This window comes from Rhinolophus sinicus, linkage group LG05 (assembly GCF_036562045.2).
Source record: "Rhinolophus sinicus isolate RSC01 linkage group LG05, ASM3656204v1, whole genome shotgun sequence".
Lineage (NCBI taxonomy): Eukaryota > Metazoa > Chordata > Mammalia > Chiroptera > Rhinolophidae > Rhinolophus > Rhinolophus sinicus.
In genome coordinates this window covers 6,382,886-6,401,799 of record NC_133755.1, presented here as the reverse complement: position 1 = coordinate 6,401,799, position 18,914 = coordinate 6,382,886, and the positions used below count along the sequence as shown (strand labels likewise).

Genomic DNA, 18,914 nt, shown 5'->3' with positions numbered 1-18,914 from the left:
TCAATTGGGAAGATAATTGGCCAGATAAAAGTGAAATTTAACCAAGTAATTAATGACCTATACTTGGATGCAAAGAGCTCAAGGAATAGATTGCTTAATAATAATTTTGAATTGAAGAACAGTTGTGCTTGACTGTAAACCTGGCAAGATTTATTGGTGATGAGGCTGCCCAAATTGCAAAGAAAGTTTGGATTGCTTTAATGCAGTTTCTAAGTTTCTCTTTTTATACTATAAAGAAGTGTGTTACCATAGTTGGTTGGTACAAGAGTTACGTTTCTACACCATGTTTCTGGTCACAAAAAACATCACCAAACTTCTAAATAGAGACCCAAAACACTTCTAATATTAAATATCAAAATAAACGTGAGCTATACATCTATTTAAGAAAGATTAATAAAAACAAGATAATTTATTTTCCAACCCCCTTATTCCAGTTCAGGGTTGAGGTTGGCCAGGGCCTCTCCCGCAGTTCAGGGCACAAGGTAGGACCCCGCCCTGGACAGCACGCCCTTCCATCGCAGGGCGCACTCACACACTCACCCACCCTCACTCACACTGGGACAGTTTAGATAAGCCAGTTAACCTAATGTGCACATCTTTGGGCTGGGGAGGAAGCCAGAGTATCCAGAGCAAACCCACATGGGCATGAGGAAAACGTGCGAACTCCACACAGACAGTGGCTCTGGTAGAATTGATCTTTCTTTTTTTTCCTCATCAGTATTACAACAAACCGGGGGTGGCTGGTTAGCTCAGTTGGTTGGAGCGTGGTTCTCGTAGCACCAAGGTTGCCGGTTCAATCCCTGCATGGGCCACTGTGACTGCACCCTCCTTAAAAAAAAGAAAGAAAAACAAATTACAACAAACCGACATTGAACGAAACATTGAACGAAACATTATTGAAGGTCCTGCTGTAGTTCCCAAAGGCTAGGCTCTTATTTCTTTGATATGCATTCCCTCCCAAGGTGAGCTCATGCATTCCTGTGACTTTAAATACAACTCATATAATGTCAAGGCTCGGATTTATAGCTATTGCTCAGAACTTTGTACTTTGCTCTTCAAACTCATCCACGATGACACATTTGACGTCTCCATTAAGATGTGCCGTGGACGTCTAAACCATGTGAAATTAGAATGTCCGATTCCCTCTCTAACTTCACTTTTCCTCCACAGATCTGTTCATCCTCTTATCCTCCCCATCTTAATAAATGGCTCCAGTATCAACCCAGTTGTTCAAGTCAAAAACTAAGTGCCATTAATCATTTCTCTTTTCCTCATTACTTAAGCTTAATTTTTCATTAAGTCTTACTCGTAATATTTCTCCGGTCTCTACTTTTTTTGGTATTCCCTACCATCACCTTTATCCAAGGTACCCTTTCATTCCAGTCAGGTGTGACCATCTCCTTTTGCGTTCTGCTTTGTTTTCCACTTCTGCTAACAGTGATTCACCATTGTACTATTGATTTTAGATTAGGAAGTGCTGATGGAGAAAATATCAAGACCATTATTAAATCCCCTGCAAATTCATGCTATCCAGGTTCAGCTGGACCTGCTTTTCTGTTTGGTAGACTCTTCCCCATCTTCTTCTTTTTTTGTTTTTTAAGAATTGAATGTATTCTTTTTTTTTTTTTAATTAAAAAAATTAGTGCTGGTTAGCACAGCTCACAGTGGCCCGTGCCGGGATCGAACCGGCTACCTTGGTGTTATCAGCACCATGCTCTAACCAACTGAGCTAACGGGCCACCCCTTCCCCATGCTTCTTATCCTTCTATTTTCATGTACCACTCCTACCCCCATTCCTGGTATTGGTATAATAGAATCAACTGTGGGGCTTTTCTAACATACACGTTTTGTTTTATTCTGTTTTCTTTATTTGCCCTTCTCTCTATATTGAGCTATATAAAGAATGGGAAGTAGAGATCTGATCTGCCTAACACAAACTGCTTCCAAATTGGTCCTTCTAAATACCTGCATTATATCTCCTTAGCACTTAATGGCTCCCTTGCCTACTAACTAAGTGAATCATGAAGTCTTCATCCTGGCCTTCCAGGCCCTCTTTTAAGAAGTCATCAATTTAATCTTTTTAACCCTTATTTTCCATTATGATGCTCATCCTGGGCAGGCTGCTAATTTCAGAGCATGGTCTTTGTTACCTGTTTCCTCAGTCGTGTTGTTTCACTCTCTGTCTTTCAGTGCTCATTGTAAAAGAAAACTTTCCTGATTCCTTTTACTCTCCTTTCTATCCTTTATCTGAGTGTGATTTCTCCTCTGCATCTTTGAATTATGCAGTTCTCGACAATGTGGGTTTGAATTGCACAGGGCCTCTTATAATAGGATTTTTCAGTTGACCCGTGTGTGTAGCCAGATATGTCTGTGTTTGGATTTTTCTTGCCGTTTTATATCCTGCATTGCACAGAACCTGAAATGTAAAAAATTTTCATTGAAGTCAATTGACTGTGATTTTCCCTGATCCGTGGGCTCAGGTGCTTCCTGGGGATTCAGTGTGCTGAAGGGGTGGGTACAGGTTCTCTCAGTGACACATCTCAAAGCAGATGAGGATCTTGTTCTTTTTCCCCCCATTGGCTTGATTTTAACTTAATTAGTTTTAAACTAACCTTTTAAAGTGGAATCAACCAGAAGAAAAGAGTGCAGGGGAAATGATTTTCCAACATTTGTCTTGTAAACTCGAGTTTTTTATTCCTTTTTTGGAATAAAACAGGCTCTTTGCTTGTTATAAGGCTGTTTCTGAGTTGCAAAAATTATCTTGCTCCCTCCATGTTTTTGTTAATTCCTGTGTTCCTCCATTCAGTCTTGGCTGTCACAGCCAGACCAGACAGGAAGCGCAAGGACACTCTTTTCTTGCATCTTTAGTGGAAACCTTAGCAGCACACACCAACTGCTCCGCATCTGTCAAATGTATGCATTGGATCTTTCTATAAAAATTATCTATTGTTTTGATATTAAAAATAAATTTGAAAGCCTCGAATGGGCCATTTTGTTTAGACTTATTTTTAAAAGTTTTTGTCTACAAATGTTTTAGGAGAAACATTTTAGGATTTTCCAAGCATGTTTCTAGCTACACTTAGGAATGTTTCATCTACTTAGTTTTTTCCAAAGAAACACATATTAGCTGTAGAAAATACAAATAAACAAATATAAGAAAATAAAAATCACCAAAAATTCTATCAGCTGAGATGGAATTATCCCTTATTATTATTTTTTTGGTCTCTCGTTCTATAGATAGGTAGATAGACACAGAGATACAGAAATACACAGAGATATAATCAATTAGGTGGTGTTTTTGCACTCGTTCACTTAATTTTAAACTTAGAGATGAGGAATATAACAAATCTTTTCTCTAGTAAATGGAAACGTTGGAATAGGAGCAATATTTTTGTCCTTCAGCTGCTCATAGACTAGTGACGTTAGGGGAAACACATGTAAAGCTTCATAATAGAAGGAACTAAGTTCCATTTGTCTGTAGTGGAGTTAGCTAACATTTTCACCGAGTATATTCTATGTGCTAAGTATTTATATTCATTATCTTATTTTATCTTGGCAACAATTCTGTGAGGTTCTTATGTAGGTGAAGTCACTGAAATTTAGAGGGGTTAAGTAAATTGGCCACATACATAGTTCATAAATATCTAGGACATCTGCCCAGATTTGTTTACATCTTACATCCATGCTTTAAGCAGTACTCTGTACAGTGTGATAATGAATAGCTACTATATCTGACTGTTTATCCATCCTTGTTGAATAGAAGAGAAGGAGCTAGAGAAAGAACAAAGGGGAATGTATAGAGATGCTGACAGATTACAATGGAACCATTCAGAAAGACATCTTCAGAAGAAATATCAGTGGAAACCAACTTTCCTAAAGTAATAGTGCTTTATTGTAGTACTTTGTAATACTAGTGCTAATGAATTTCAAAGGTATGAGGTAGACATTTGGCATCAATACAACTATTGCCTCTTAATGTTTGTTCTGTAGATCAAGTCAGAGCTTTAAACTGGTGGTTCCTGTTATGAGTCACTGAAGTGTCCCTATCACAATAGTTTCAATGAAATTCAGGCCTCGTTAACAACAGCATCTACCAACATCGTCTTTATTTATTATAAGTTTTATTAGGTAGAGCTATGGCTTTGAGGAGTTTGTTGCATTGGACAATTCAGGGTTGTGCCAATCGCTAGGCATCCCCACAAGTGAAAGTTTGTGTTCTGTTCCTAAAGGAGCTTATGAAGCAGACATATACACAACTAATTGCAATATTAGAGTACGGTAAGTACTGTGGAAGCTCAGAGAGGGAGACAGTTTTGCATAAAGAATCACCAAAACGAAAGTCAACAAGCACTTTTTCATATTTAGAAAATCATCTTGTGCCTATTCGCGTAACATTTTGTTTATTAGAATGATTGGCCTTTTCCTTCTAGGTCTGTTTTTGTTTGTTTTGTTAATTCATATGTAAACAATTAAACATATAAACACATATTTAACTTTTTTCTACCAGCTGGCAAATATCTTAGTTTCTGTTCATAGCTGTGCTTTACACAGCTGTTCTTAAAGCTTTCATGATCTGAGTCAAGCCTAAATGATATTATGCTATAAATTAATTGACTCTTAATGTTATATGGATTGTTTTTTCTAATGGAGTTAGGAAACACTCAAAATCTAATTTGTTAGAATAAGTGAAAGTTTGGAAAGTGGCATAAATAAAGGAGGGGGAATACCGTAACAACCTCTTTTTTAGCTAAATCTAACATCTTTTGGGGTTTTCTATTGACTGCTTTTTTTCTTGATGATGAGTCACGTTTTCCTTTTTGCCTTTCCAGTAATTTTAAAATTATACGCTGGTCCTTGTGGGTGGTGACAGAGACTCTGGATTTTGTTATTTTTCTTTAATGAGTGTTGATTTTTATTCTAAAATCTGGTCACCCTTAACTTGTGCAGGCTCGGTTTTATACTTTCTAAATGTAGATGTGTGAAAAGACCAAGTTATTTCCCAAGTCCTTGTAACTGGCAGGACTGAACCTCCCAACTCTGCTCCCCTTTTGCTCTTTTAGGGCATTGAATTATTAGGCTTTGTTAGGGAGTGCTAGAGTAGGCCTTGCTTTAGAGTATGGTTCTTTCTCCTAAGCTCTGTCACCTGGATGCCCAGAAAATTAGTGAGGTTTCTAGTTATCTAGAAAGATAGAAGGATGACTTAACAAAATCACAAAAATTCCTTGATATCTACATTTATTAGGTTCTTATGTTCAGATAGTGAGGGATAATTGTACATGTCTTAGAAGTTTCTCATTTAACAATCTTATTCTTAAAATTGGTTAGCTTAATTAACATGAGGGAATGAAGCTTTGTGAATTCAGCTTTATTAGATGAAACTAGATAGTTGTATTTTGAACCTAACATTTAAAGGTATGGTATACTTCATGAAATATTTAGGCTGTTGAGAATTTTCTCCTGTTTCTTTCATTAAAAATGTTCTATTTCTTATTATTTAGATAAGGATCATTTTGTTTTGTAACTAAAATATTTTAATAATAGTGTTGTGGTATGATCTGTTTTCACTTTCTCTCATAAAATTAAAGCATTAATCATTTTTGTGTTTTAAAAATCAACAGGTTCGTCATAAGGCAACACAGAAAGTTTATGCTATGAAGCTTCTTAGTAAGTTTGAAATGATAAAAAGATCAGATTCTGCTTTTTTCTGGGAAGAAAGAGATATTATGGCCTTTGCCAACAGCCCCTGGGTGGTTCAGGTAAGCATACTAACTTTTGAAGGTTTTTATGCCTTTTTTATAAGTCTTATTATTCATAAGAATTGATTTTGTGTGTTAAAAGTCCTGTATCTCCTTTACTTAGTGACAGTGCAGTTATTTTTAATAAGATTGGATTCTATATGTTTGTTTAATGTTCCTAAATAGTACATACCCTGTTTCCCCGAAAATAAGACCTAGCCAGACAGTCAGCTCTTAATACGTCTTTTGGAGCAAAAATTAACATAAGACCTGGTCTTTATTTTACTACAATATAACACCGGGTATAATATAATATAATATAATACCGGGTTTTATATTAATTTTTGCTCCAAAAGACGCATTAGAGCTGATTGTCCTGCCGGGTCTTATTTTTCGGGGAAACATGGTATATCATCTAGATGTTGGTGTGTGGAAGCAAGTATTACCTACAACTTTTTCTTTTTTAATTCCTTTATAAAGAATTGGATTTGTTAAAAGTATACCATTATTTCCTGCCTACTCTTTCTCATGATTTACATAATAGTAACAAGATAGTATGTTACGCTTAATTATATCTTCTTAGGCTCCTCTTAGCTATGACAGTTCTCAGACTTCCCTTGTTTTTGATGACCTGTACAGCTCAGAGGAGTATTGGCCAATTATACTATAGGATGTATATGCTCTTCTGTTGGAATTGTTCTGATGTTTTTCTCATGATTTAGCCTAGCGTTACGGGTTTCTGAGAGAAAGACTAGAGATAAAATGCCATTTTAATCATACCACATCAAGTCTTTTTGTTGTCCTCCTGGTGTGTCTCATTTTGTATAGTTTTTGGGTTATGTCGTTAAGCACTGATCTGTTCTTCTATAGTGTCCAATCTAACTTTAATCCTATCCCATCTGGCTTTTTTTGTTCAGCAAAGTTGTTTTGAGGTTTATCCATGATGCAGTATATCAATAATAGTTCATTCCTTCTTATTGCAGAATAGTATTCCATTGTATGGATATTGACAGTTTGTTTATCCATGCATCTGTTCATGGACATTTGGGTGTTTCCAAGTTTTTCTCTTGTGAATAAAGCTTCATTATTATTTGCAGATCAACTTGTACAATTCAGTGATTCTTTTTTACAAAAGTTACAGTTGTGCACAAATAACTACAGTCTGATTTTGGAACATTTCCACCATTCCAAATGATCACTTGTACCCATTTATAGTCGTTTGCCATTTTCCTCCCAGACCCAGGCAACCACCAGTGTGCTTCCTGTCTCTATAGATGTGCCTTTTCTGGACATTTCAGATAAATGGAATCACACAATATGCTGTCTTTGGGATCTGGTCTCTTTCCCTTAGTATACTGTTTTGAAGTTCGTGCATATTGTACCATGTATTGTATTTCGTTTCTTTTTAGTGCTCAATAGTAGTATTCCATTGTATGGTATGGTATAACAAGAATATATTCGGTCTTTATCCCCAGTTCTTAGCACAGAGCTTTTAAAAGCTCTTGGATTTCCTGAGTGATAGCAGCGTCTTTGTTATACTAATGAGGCAACTCCTGGTGGCCTTTCGATGGCTTTGAGATGGGGACTGATCACCAGAAAGAACAAGCACATGATTAGAGGTTTGGGACTTTCAGCTGCCTGAACTCCAAGGAGAAGGGAGCTGGAGATTGAGTTTAGTCACATGGCCAATGATTTAACTAATGATGCCTATGTAAGGAGACCCTAATTAAAACTCTGGACATTGACACTCACTCAGTGGAGCTTCCTGATTGGTGAACACATTGATGTGCAGAGTGTGATGTGCCCTGATTTCATAGGGAGAGGGCACAGAAGCCTGCTCCCACCCAGACCGTGCCTGCGTAATAAAGCTGTGATCATTATATATATGTATACACACACACCCACACCCATGCACACACTGAAGTCTGAGAAGGAGGCTAGAAAAATTATTGGAAGAAATAATACCCCAAATTTGATGAAATCTGTAAACCCATAGATCTAAAAAGCTTAATCAATCAATACCAAGCAAATGAAACTGAACTAATTAAAACACTATGGTACTGGTGGCAAGAATATACAAATAAAACTAATGGAATAGAAAACTCCAACATAGACTCATGCATATGTGGACAATTTTGTTGTTTCTTGAATTGCTTTGTGTTTCAAATGTTGATTTTTGATTTTGCTCTACCTTTTCTCCTCTTTGTGGAAACCTTCTTTCTCTGCATTGCTTGCTTCCAGGAGGGGCGGGACATTAGTTGGGTGGAATGTACAGATATGTTTCCTCCTGAATTTGTGATTTCTCTGTCTCTTCTGGGGGTCAGACACTAGCCTGGTGTCTTATTTCTGGTCGAATGCCACTGCTTTAGTCTGGGGGCAGGTTACACTGCCACTTGCTGCTTATTATGAGCAAGACAACAGGGAGGGGGGGAGAGGAGAAAAACCTGTTCCAGATGTCCTACCATCTGCTCACTCATCCAGCTGTTGGCACTTAGTCCCTCTTCTTGTAGCCATTGAATATGGTACCTTTTAGGTGTTTCTAAACTGATCCTGCCTCCTCAGCTCTCTTCTTTTTGAGTTATGTGCAGTAACTTGTATTTCGTTCTGAATTCTGTCATTCTTTCACCCTTTATGTTCCTCATTCTTACTCTCTTGTAAAATATTTCTATTTATATAGATTCCTGTATTCTCCAAGAGGGAAAATGACTCATTTATGCATAGTTTGTTAGTAAGCATGAAGAAGATACCCATCTCAAAGTTTTGTCTCGTAACTGTTTCCCCTTAACGATGTCCAAATCTAAAATCAAAGATTTCATAAAGTTCATCTTGGTTTTGGATATAAAATAATTTGTCTTTTTCGGTAATAATAACAACAACAGGTTTTGGTTTTTGTTCTGTTTATGGTTTTGGTTTTCCTTCTTTTCAATTAAAAAATTTTTTTTCTTCCTGTTTTGCTTTCCAGCTCTTTTGTGCCTTTCAAGATGATAAGTATCTGTATATGGTAATGGAATACATGCCTGGTGGAGACCTTGTAAACCTTATGAGTAACTATGATGTGCCTGAAAAATGGGCCAAATTTTATACTGCGGAGGTGGTTCTCGCTCTGGATGCCATACACTCCATGGGTTTAATTCATCGAGATGTGAAGCCTGACAACATGCTTTTGGATAAACATGGACATCTAAAATTAGCAGATTTTGGCACATGTATGAAGATGGATGAAGTAAGTAATAAGCACGTAAAAAAAATGGTAGTTTTTTGAGAAACAAAAATAAACACTTCAAATCTGGACTTTATAGTTTTCAACAAAGATAAATTTAGTTTTGCTAACTATGTAATGACTCAAACGAGGCAATAAAATATCTTGATCATCGCATTTCCTTTGCTAATCATTCATCTAGCTGTAGAATACTTTATTAGTAGATTTGGTGAATCCAAGGACACAGAATATAAATTAAGGTAGGTGGGTATTTCCATCACTATTATTTCTGTATTTTTCCTTTAAAAAAGAAGTAAGGCAAGAAGCTTATGTTACCACCTCCTACTAACCTATCTGCACCAGCCACATGGAGGAGTAAGTGTGGGGACATTACCTGCGGTGCTTTACCTATTGAATAGTTCATGCTATGATTCATAGATTCAGTAGCATTAACCTCATAGGTAATTATGATGTTATTATTTTCCTTACAAAATTTCTATCTCTTATCTTCTTTTCTGTAAGTATGCTGTAATTCCTGGTAGTAGTTCCTGATTGGGAGGGGTAATGTTTTATTTCCTTTGTATTCATTTTCTCGTGTTGGATCTAGAGGATGACTTGCATATCTCTATTAGACTTTCTAAATGGCGATGTATATTGAGAGCAAACTGGATATCATCTTTTGTATGGCTTTTATAACCTTCCAGTATGCTTATACACCATGTTTCCCCAAAAATAACACCTAGCCGGACAATCAGCTCTAATGCGTCTTTTGGAGCAAAAAGTAATATAAAACCCGGTCTTATTTTACTGTAAGACCGGGTCTTATATAAGACCGGTCTTATTTTACTATAAGACCCGGTCTTACATTAATTTTTGTTCCAAAAGACACATTAGTGCTGGTTGTGCGGCTTGGTCTTATTTTCAGGGAAACGGTTGCTAATCTTTTTTCTTGTTAATTACCTTATCAACACAATAATTTTGAATTAAGTTGATTTTCTTTTCTCTTTACCTCTTAACTTATTCATGCCTTCTGTGTCACTTTTGTTGATTGTCTTACCTTCTTCAGCGATCCATATTTTTCCCAGCTCAGCTCTAATTTTACCCCATCTTGAAAGTTCTCCCTGATAATTCTAACTTAACTGATCACTCTTCTAATGTCATAATGTCCTTACTTAGTTAGAATTTATGCTATACTTCTAGGCCATTTTTGTCTTATCTAGGTTTGTATGTCCTGTGTACCCAGCTAAAGCTTAACATCCCTTTACTGTTTTTTTTCCCTTTACTTCTTTAATCTTCTTCATAGAGTATGTTACTATGTTTGTGTTCTGCATATATTGTCAGTGTTTAGTAGGTGGAGTATTTGATTGTCATACTATATTACATAAACACCAAAGCTCCCTCTTGTGGTGTTTATTATAGTGTGACATGATTAACAGTGAAAATTATCTTTAATGAAAATAAAGTATGAAATTATTTTCTAATAGAATGCTAAACTTTTTTATGTTATATATACTAAATGATGTTTTTGCTCTGCACTTATATCCTTAAGTGTATTCTGATTTTAATTAAACCAAAAACCTTTGGGGGCGGTGCAGAGAGAAATAAATCCCACTACCTGTTTTCAGAGTGGGTAAAAGTCGTTAAGGAAAGAAAGATACGAAGTGTGAGAGTATGAGGAACAGGACAGAATATGGTATTTACAAAATAATTTTATAAGCATGTAAGTGAATACCAAATTCAGCTATTTAAATAGCTTAAATTGTCTCTTTACAAGGCAAAATGAAATATGGTTTATGTAATTTTGTTTACTATTTTTTTAATTCAGGTACATACAGTTGAGTTAATTATACTCCTTTGTTAACAGCTTATTGTCATTAGTGTGTTCTACACAAAGGCCCCATTTTGTTTTTATTTTGTTATCCTGCATTCAGTTTCTGTCTTATTCTGTCCCTAATGCACAGCCACTGTAATGTATTTACTAAAAGCTCTTGCAGACTATAAGTATAGTATACGTGTGTATAAATAGTATAATGGTATGGGTACCATTTTGTTTACTTTTTTCACTCAATGTTTTGTATCTATTCCCGATATATGTAAATTAGCACACTGCTTCTTATTCCATAGTATTTATCTATTTTATTTATTATTCCCCCTTGTGTTGGTCACATCCAGCTCCCTGCTACCAACAGTAGTATTATGTTGAACATCTTCATACATGCCCCATGTGTATTCTGACAAGGGTTTCCACTAAGCAAAAACCTAGAAATGAGACTGCTGTATCAGGATACATAAATCAAGTGTTATCTGATCTCCAGAATGGCTGAAAATGTCCAGACTTCTTGCCAGCAGTGCGTGAGAGAGACCCTGCCTCCCCATGTCCTCACTCATCCTCCCTATATTATTCACTCTCTAAATCTTACCAGTTCCCGTGGTATAAAGTAGTGTTTTTCAAAAATCACATTTATTTTATAACTAATGATGTCAAATCTTTCTTCTTATACTTGTCAGTCCTTTCTGTTTCGTGAATTACCTGTGTTGTATATCTTTTGACATTTTCAAAATGACTTCCTGTTAATGTGCCAGGATTCCTTATGTAATCTAGACAGTGAGTGCACAGATATTGCTGGTACCATCTTCTAGTCTGCTACCTATCTGTGTCTTTTTTGTTTGAACAGAAATCCTTAATTTTGATGTAGTCAAATGTTAATTCTAAATACTGAAATTTCAAAATGTTTGCTTTACCCCAAATCTCCATTCCTCAAGTAATATTAATAATTACAATTAATATAATGTTGAAGAACAAAGGAGTTTTTTAATTGAAAATTAGTACATAGAATTTACAGTTTTGTTATGTTAGTTATTAATGTAAATAGTGTTACTGCAAGTTTCAGTTTCATCACTTTGTCTTTGATTGTTGTTACAGTCTCAAAGCCTTTGGAAACTTCCATAGTTTCATTCTCATTCATCTAGATGTCTATAGAAAGGATCAGCAAACTAGAGCACAGGGCCACATCTGGCCTGTGGGGTTTTATACAACTTCTCTGCCATAAATGGTTTTCCATTTTTTAAAGATTGCTTAAAAAAGAAAAGGAAGATATGCAGTAGAGACCCACGTTGCCCACAAAGCCTAAATATTTGCTGTCTGGCCCTTTAACGAAAAGTTTGCCAACTCTTTATACTGTAGACGGAGATGCTTGAATTGCTTTTTAACTTTTCTAGCTTCATATAAAACATTATGTCATGGATAAAAGCAAAACTAAAATACAATATAAAATTATAACCTATAAGGACTAAAATAATTCGTTACTATCACAATTAAGAGTAATGATATCACATTAAGTTCTATCATTGATAAATTATGGATTGCACAATCAATTCTCTGGTGCTGTCACTCTTTTTCTCCCTGAAAAAAAAGTATCTGGATGTGAGTGAAAGTCACAGTGCAGTATATTTATATCTAGATGTCTCAATGATAGCCAAGAAGTACTGTGATTTAAAGTTACTTGCATTAATTAGATAAATTGAGTTCCCTCTTTGCCTGTTAGGCATTTTATAGCAACCGCTACCACCTTTTCAGGCATATTTTATGTTAATATTTTAAATTACCTGAAAACAGTATAAGATTTTATCCATTAGTATTCTAGTGTATACCGTTTGATTAATTTGGGGCTATGAATTTTTAAAAGCTACTTGGTAAAATTTTGATATTCTGACCCTTGTACAGTGACATCAATTTTTAAAATATAGACATTTCTATTCATGTTTCTGCAAAATTATACATTTAAAAGACCAGGTTTACAGGAGCAATGGGGACAGGCCATTTAAAAGCTATGCAGCTTTGTAACCGGAGCCCTAATGAAAATAATAATTGGTACCCAAGAAGAGAACTAGAATAATAAGCAGCTTTGTGTGCCTGTGGGCACTGTACAATGGAAGTGGGGTTCTAAACCAGTTGGGCTATTTTTTTACATAGAACACAAAAGAAGCAGGACCTTCCATTATCCAAGAATGCTACAAGGCAAGGGATACGCCTCTCTGAGAAAGGAACCCCTGGTGCAAATGCTCATTTTTAATTATTGAAGTGAACTAAATAGGATCTTGCCTATGTAGCAGTCAAACTGAGGCTTTTAATGCTTCTGATAATTAAGAATTCTGTTTACAATTTTTCTTTTACACTGTTACAGGAAACATTCTGAGTAGTTTCTTAGACCAACTCTAAGATTTGTGATAGACCGATTTTGTGTTTTTAGTAAATCTCTCAATTTATGATATTTTGTCAGTTACAAAACACTAGCAAATACACACTTAATGTAATTCATGTAAAATAAAGTACTTTCGAGGAAGCTTTTAAAAATGCATACGCGTTTATGGTGCTCTCTAGCTTAAGTAGATTTTTGTCACCTGAGTAAAGTTCAAACTCCTTAGCTTGTCACATAAAGCCTCTTATGATAATATGATCCCTGCCTACTTTTTCACCCTCATTCTCTATCATTTGACCTTTTGTTTTGTACCTTATGGTACAGAGGTCTTAAATTATGTAGTAGTTCGTTTCATACCAGGCCATTTCATGATTCCTGGCCTTCATATATGCTGTTACTGAATACAGTCTTCTTGGCCGATTCCTACTCATACTTTGAAACTCAGTCCAAAGTTTGCTTGTTTTATGGAGGCTCTTTAGGTTGCTTCCTATGTCCTTCCAAAAAGACATGCCATTTTTTGGGAGCATTTTCTTATTTTTTGACATAAGATGTTTGAAGACTTGTCTTGTATTTTCTCTGTCTAAACCCTGGAATCAGCTACTTCTCCGAGAAGCTCTGATTTATTCATGAATGGTATTTAGAAATCAGTACTTGGGTGCTAGATATGCTTATTCTCCTGGAGTGTCATTACTTCTAAGCCCTCGCAATGGACACATGTACATTATATACACTATACGTACTAACCCACATGCACAGGCATGTTCATATTTAATTTTGTATTTGTGTATATAGTATATTAAAAATCCATGAGTTCATACTGATACTTCTGATTCTAGTTCTACACCACAGGGTTCATTCTAATCTTCCTCCTTTATTTTTTTGGACAGTGAGAAACCTGGCTCTCATTATGTACAATATCTAATATTGGGCAGGTAAAGGAAATGAAGGGCATTTAAATTAATCTACAAAATCTTTGCAAGTTTCGGCTGATGTTTATCATGGCAGAGTATGAAGACCCTTTTGTATCTTCAATTTACAAGTCAGACAACCATAATCCAACAAAGGTTCCTCTACTCAACACACAAACATCCCTGAGAGATCCATGCATCAGTACATCGGAAGGTGGGCGTATTAGGGGAGGTGGGAAGGTAAGGGGTAGCTAGGGACGGTGGCTCTGTACGCAGATGCACAGATAAAGAGATTAAACAGCGTGCTACTGAACAACTATTAGGTCAGTGAAGAAATAAAAAAAAATTAAAAGATACATAGAGATAAATGAAAATACAACATACCACAATTTTGGGGATGCAGCAAAAAAGCGGTAGCAAGAGGGAAGTTTGTAGCAATGCAAGCCTACTCAAGAAACAGGAAAAATCTCAAACAATATAACATTACACCTTAAGGAACTAGAAAAAGAAGAACAAATGAAGTCCAAAGTCATGGAAAACCAAAATAGACCAATCACTCGTAAGAAAATTGAAATAGTAATCAAAAACCTCCCACAAAACAAAAGGCCACTACCAGATGGCTTCACTGGTGAATTCTACCACACGTTCAAAGAAGATTTAATGTCTATCCTTTGCCACATCTTCCGAAAAATTGAAGAGGAGGAATGCTTCTCTAATTCATTTTATGAGGGCAACATTACCCTGACAACCGATAGCAGTTAAGGACATCATAAAAAAAGACAATTACAGGCCAATGTCTCTGATGAACATAGATGTAAAATTCTTCAACAAAACACTAGCAAATCGAAAACAATAATATGTTAAAAGGATCGTCTACCACAATCAAGTGGGATTCATCCCAGGGATACAAGGATAGTTCAGCATCTGCAAATCAATCAGTGTGATATACACCACATTAACAAAAGATAAAATAATATGATCATCTCAATAGATGCAGAAAAAGCATTTGACAAGATACAACATCCATTTATGATAACCTCAATAAAATGTGTGTAGAAGGAAAGTACCTCAACATAATAAAGGCCACAGATGACAGACCCTTAGATAATACCATACGCAACAGTGAAAAATTGAAAGGTTTTCCTCTAAGATCAGGAACAAGATAAGGATGACTATTCTTGCAGCAATTATTCAACATAGTACTGGGAGTCCTAATCAGAGCAATTAGGCAAGAAAAAGATATAAAGGGCATCCAAATTGGAAAGAAAAGGAAGAAGTAAAACTGTCACTATTTGCAGAGAACATGACAATATATAGAAAACCCTAAAGACCAGCAAAAAAACTATTAGAAACAATAAAGTTGCAGGATACAAAGTCAGTATACAAAGATCTGTTCCATTTCTATATACCAATAACAAAATATCAGAGAAATAAAACAGTCCCATTTAGATTTGAAACAAAAAGAATAAAATGCTTAATAAATTTAGGGTCAAGGATCTCTACACTTAAAACTACAAGACACTGTTGAAAGAAACTGAAGAAGACAGAAAGAAATGGAAGGATAATCTGTATTTATGGATTGGAAGAATTAACATTGTTAAAATGTCCATATTGCCTAAAACAATTACAGATTCAGTGTAATCCCTAGCAAAATTCCAATGGCATTTTTCACAGAAATAGAAGCAAAAATCCTGAAATTTGTATGGAACCATAAAAGACCCTGAATTGTTAAAGCAATCCTGAGAAAAAAAAGAACAAAGCCGGAGGTGCCACACTCTCTGACTTCAAACTATACTACAAAGCTATAGTAATCAAAACACTTTGGCATTGGCAGAAAAACAGACCAGTGGAACAGAATTGAGAGCCCAGAAATAAACCCACATATATGGGCAACTAATTTCCGGCAGAGGAGCCAAGAATATACAATGAAGAAAGTCTCTTCAGTATATGGTGTTGGGAAAGCTGGACAGTCATATGCAAAGGAATGAAACTAAAACACTATCTTACACCATATACAAGAATTAACTCAAATGAATTAAAGACTTGAGTGTAAGACCTGAAACAGTAAAATACATAAAAGAAAACATAGGCATTAAGCTTCTGGACATTGATCTCAGAAATGTTTATGTGAATTTGACTCCAAATGCAAGGGAAGCAGAAACAAAAACAAATGGAATTACGTCAAACTCAAAAACTTCTGCACAGCAAAAGAAAATAATGAAACAGAGGCAACCAACTGAATGGCACAATGTTTTTGCAAATGATACCTCTGTTATGGGACTAATATCCAAAATATATAAAGAACTCATACAACTCAACAACAACAAAACAATCCAATTAAAAAATGGCAGAAGACCTGAATAGATACTTTTCCAAGGAAGAAATACAGATGGCCAACAGACAAAGATGTTTAATATCACTAGTTTTTAGGGAAATGCAAATTAAAACCACAATGAGATATCACACCACACCTGTGTGAATGACTGTTGTCAGAAAGACAAGAAATAACAAGTGTTGAAGAGGATGTGGAGAAAAGGGAACCCTCCTACACTGTTGATGAATATAAATTGGTGCAGCCACTATGGAAAAGAGTATGGAGGCTCCTTTAAAAATTAATACTGGAACTACCTTCTGATCCAGCAATTCCTCTTCTGGGTAATTATCCCCAAAATATGAAAACACTAATTTGTAAAGATATGTACCCCTATGTTCACTGCAACATTATTTCTAATAGCCAAGACATGGAAACAATCTAAGTGTCCATTGACATGATTGAGTAAAGACAATAGGGTATGTATACATATACAATGGAATACTACTCAGCCATAAAAAAGATGAGATCTTGCCATTTGAGACAACAGGAATGCATCTTGATTGTATTATGCTAAGTGAAATAAGAAAGATGGAAAAGGACAAAAATTGCATGATTTCATGGATATTGATTTGCATGGAATTCCATAGAAAAGCTACCACCTTTTCCTTTTTTTCATTGATGAAAAAGGGTTGGAAAGTTATCTTTGATCTCCCATAATTAGACATTTTTATGCATTTCATAATGTGTTTGTCCTCTATCCTCCCAAAGCCGTATCAGCAGTGGAATTCTGTTGGTAGCAGTTTATAGCCACTTATATGTAATAATAAATGAATTTGTTGCATTTATGTGTGCGTTTTACACACATCTTTTTCTTTATCTCTTCTATTTACCCAGACAGGTATGGTGCATTGTGACACAGCAGTTGGAACACCTGATTATATATCACCTGAGGTTCTAAAATCGCAGGGGGGTGATGGTTACTATGGACGAGAATGTGATTGGTGGTCTGTGGGTGTTTTCCTTTTTGAGATGCTGGTGGGTAAGTAAATATTTTAACTTGTTCTTTTCTCAAAACCCATTTCATAACATTAGTTCTAAGTCAGGAATTTGAGAATATAAGGAAATTTTATGTGTTCTAGGAAAAAATGGGATTTCTGAAAACTTTGAATTAGTAGTCTGATATGACAGATTGTTACTTGCAAAATTAAAACCAAGCCTCACACTGGCAAATTGATTGAGTAGAATATGAAAGGAATTGAAAGTATACTGCTAGGAAATATTCCTTGTAGACCTTTTTGTATTAGGTAAATACTAAAACAAGAAGCAAGTTTGCAGCTACAATGATCTCCATTCTAAGATATTTTGATCAATAGCATTCGATGTGAATATTTTAAATATAAGGCTGTTAATACTTGTTCTAATAATATAATAGAGAACTGAAAATACTTTTTAGTTTGCTTATATAGTTACGCAATTGATGTTTGTTGACCGTATTTTTATGTATATGGTTTGTAATTCCAGTAAAATAAATCATAAATATAGTTATTGATGATTTGACTATCAAAATAAATATGTTTTATAATATTTCAGTCTCAGGAAATATAGAGGCAAATTTAGTAATTTCTTTTACTTTGACCAAGTCAAAATTTTAAAGGCTTAAGTGTTTCAAAACCTTTTTTTACATCATAGATTTCATTCTTAAGATTTCCCATTAATAAGTATTAGGGACACAAAAATATCTTCTGGCTAAGGAAGCCAATGACTGAATCATCTGGCTTGGGGAAGAGGGGAGATAGAGCCAAATCTACTTTCTGAGGCAAGTGTGGTAAGGCTAATAATAACATTATATAAAATGACTTTAGAGTTGGAAATATATTTTTAGAAATTGGAGAATTAATTTTCTAGAAGATGACCCTAAAAGAAATTGGAAATAGAAAATCTGTACAATAATTGAGTATGGTTATTACTAAACAAAAAAAATCAGAACACTTTGGTAATTCCCAAGTTTAAGTAATAAGTATGGAACTTTTTTGTGGTATAAATTGCCTTCTCTTGTTCACTATCCTGTGTGTGTAGCGTTGATCTTGCAGTGCTTAGTCTCATGTCATAGTGTGACTTGCTTGTTTCAGACCTTTGTCTTCGTAGTGGATCTCTGTGTATTCACCATATGTTTCCAGGTAGCTGTCCATTCTCCCCACCTCTGGCCTGATCTGATGATGCATTAGGTGTTTCTCATTATCTTTTGGAAGTAGAATATATTCTGTCATTTGCCTTGACCCTCACAGGAATTTAGAAAATAATATACTTTGCGGGAAGTCACATGGCTCATTTGAAGAGACCATTTAAATTCCTGCTACTGTTCTCAACTCTGGAAGCTGAATTTTATGAGTTTGTATGGCACTGATTTGCAGTATTCTGAGCCTACTCTGGTGTTTGCTCAGGTTGGTTGGCACGGGACTTCATTTAAAGGACTCTGCTATAGTTAAAAATCGCCCTAGAAAAATCTTGAATTCAAAGCTTTCCCCTGCCCTCCCTTTGAAAACAAATAAAAATTACCTA

General features: G+C 35.4%; 1 protein-coding gene and 1 non-coding gene across 4 annotated transcripts in view; one reads left to right on the top strand and one right to left on the bottom strand.

Moving 5' to 3' along the window:
* ROCK2 (Rho associated coiled-coil containing protein kinase 2) overlaps positions 1-18,914 on the top strand; it is a 107,178-nt gene that overhangs the window by 47,826 nt on the left and 40,438 nt on the right. For all 3 annotated transcript variants that reach the window (XM_019750016.2, XM_019749858.2, XM_019750089.2), the window contains exons 4-6: positions 5,619-5,756; positions 8,698-8,958; positions 17,250-17,394. In XM_019750016.2, coding sequence (XP_019605575.1) covers positions 5,619-5,756; positions 8,698-8,958; positions 17,250-17,394 — 544 coding nt within the window. The remainder of the gene's footprint in view (positions 1-5,618; positions 5,757-8,697; positions 8,959-17,249; positions 17,395-18,914) is intronic.
* On the bottom strand, positions 1,666-1,739 carry TRNAI-GAU (transfer RNA isoleucine (anticodon GAU)). The gene has a single exon. It is a non-coding gene; the product is annotated as a tRNA-Ile (tRNA).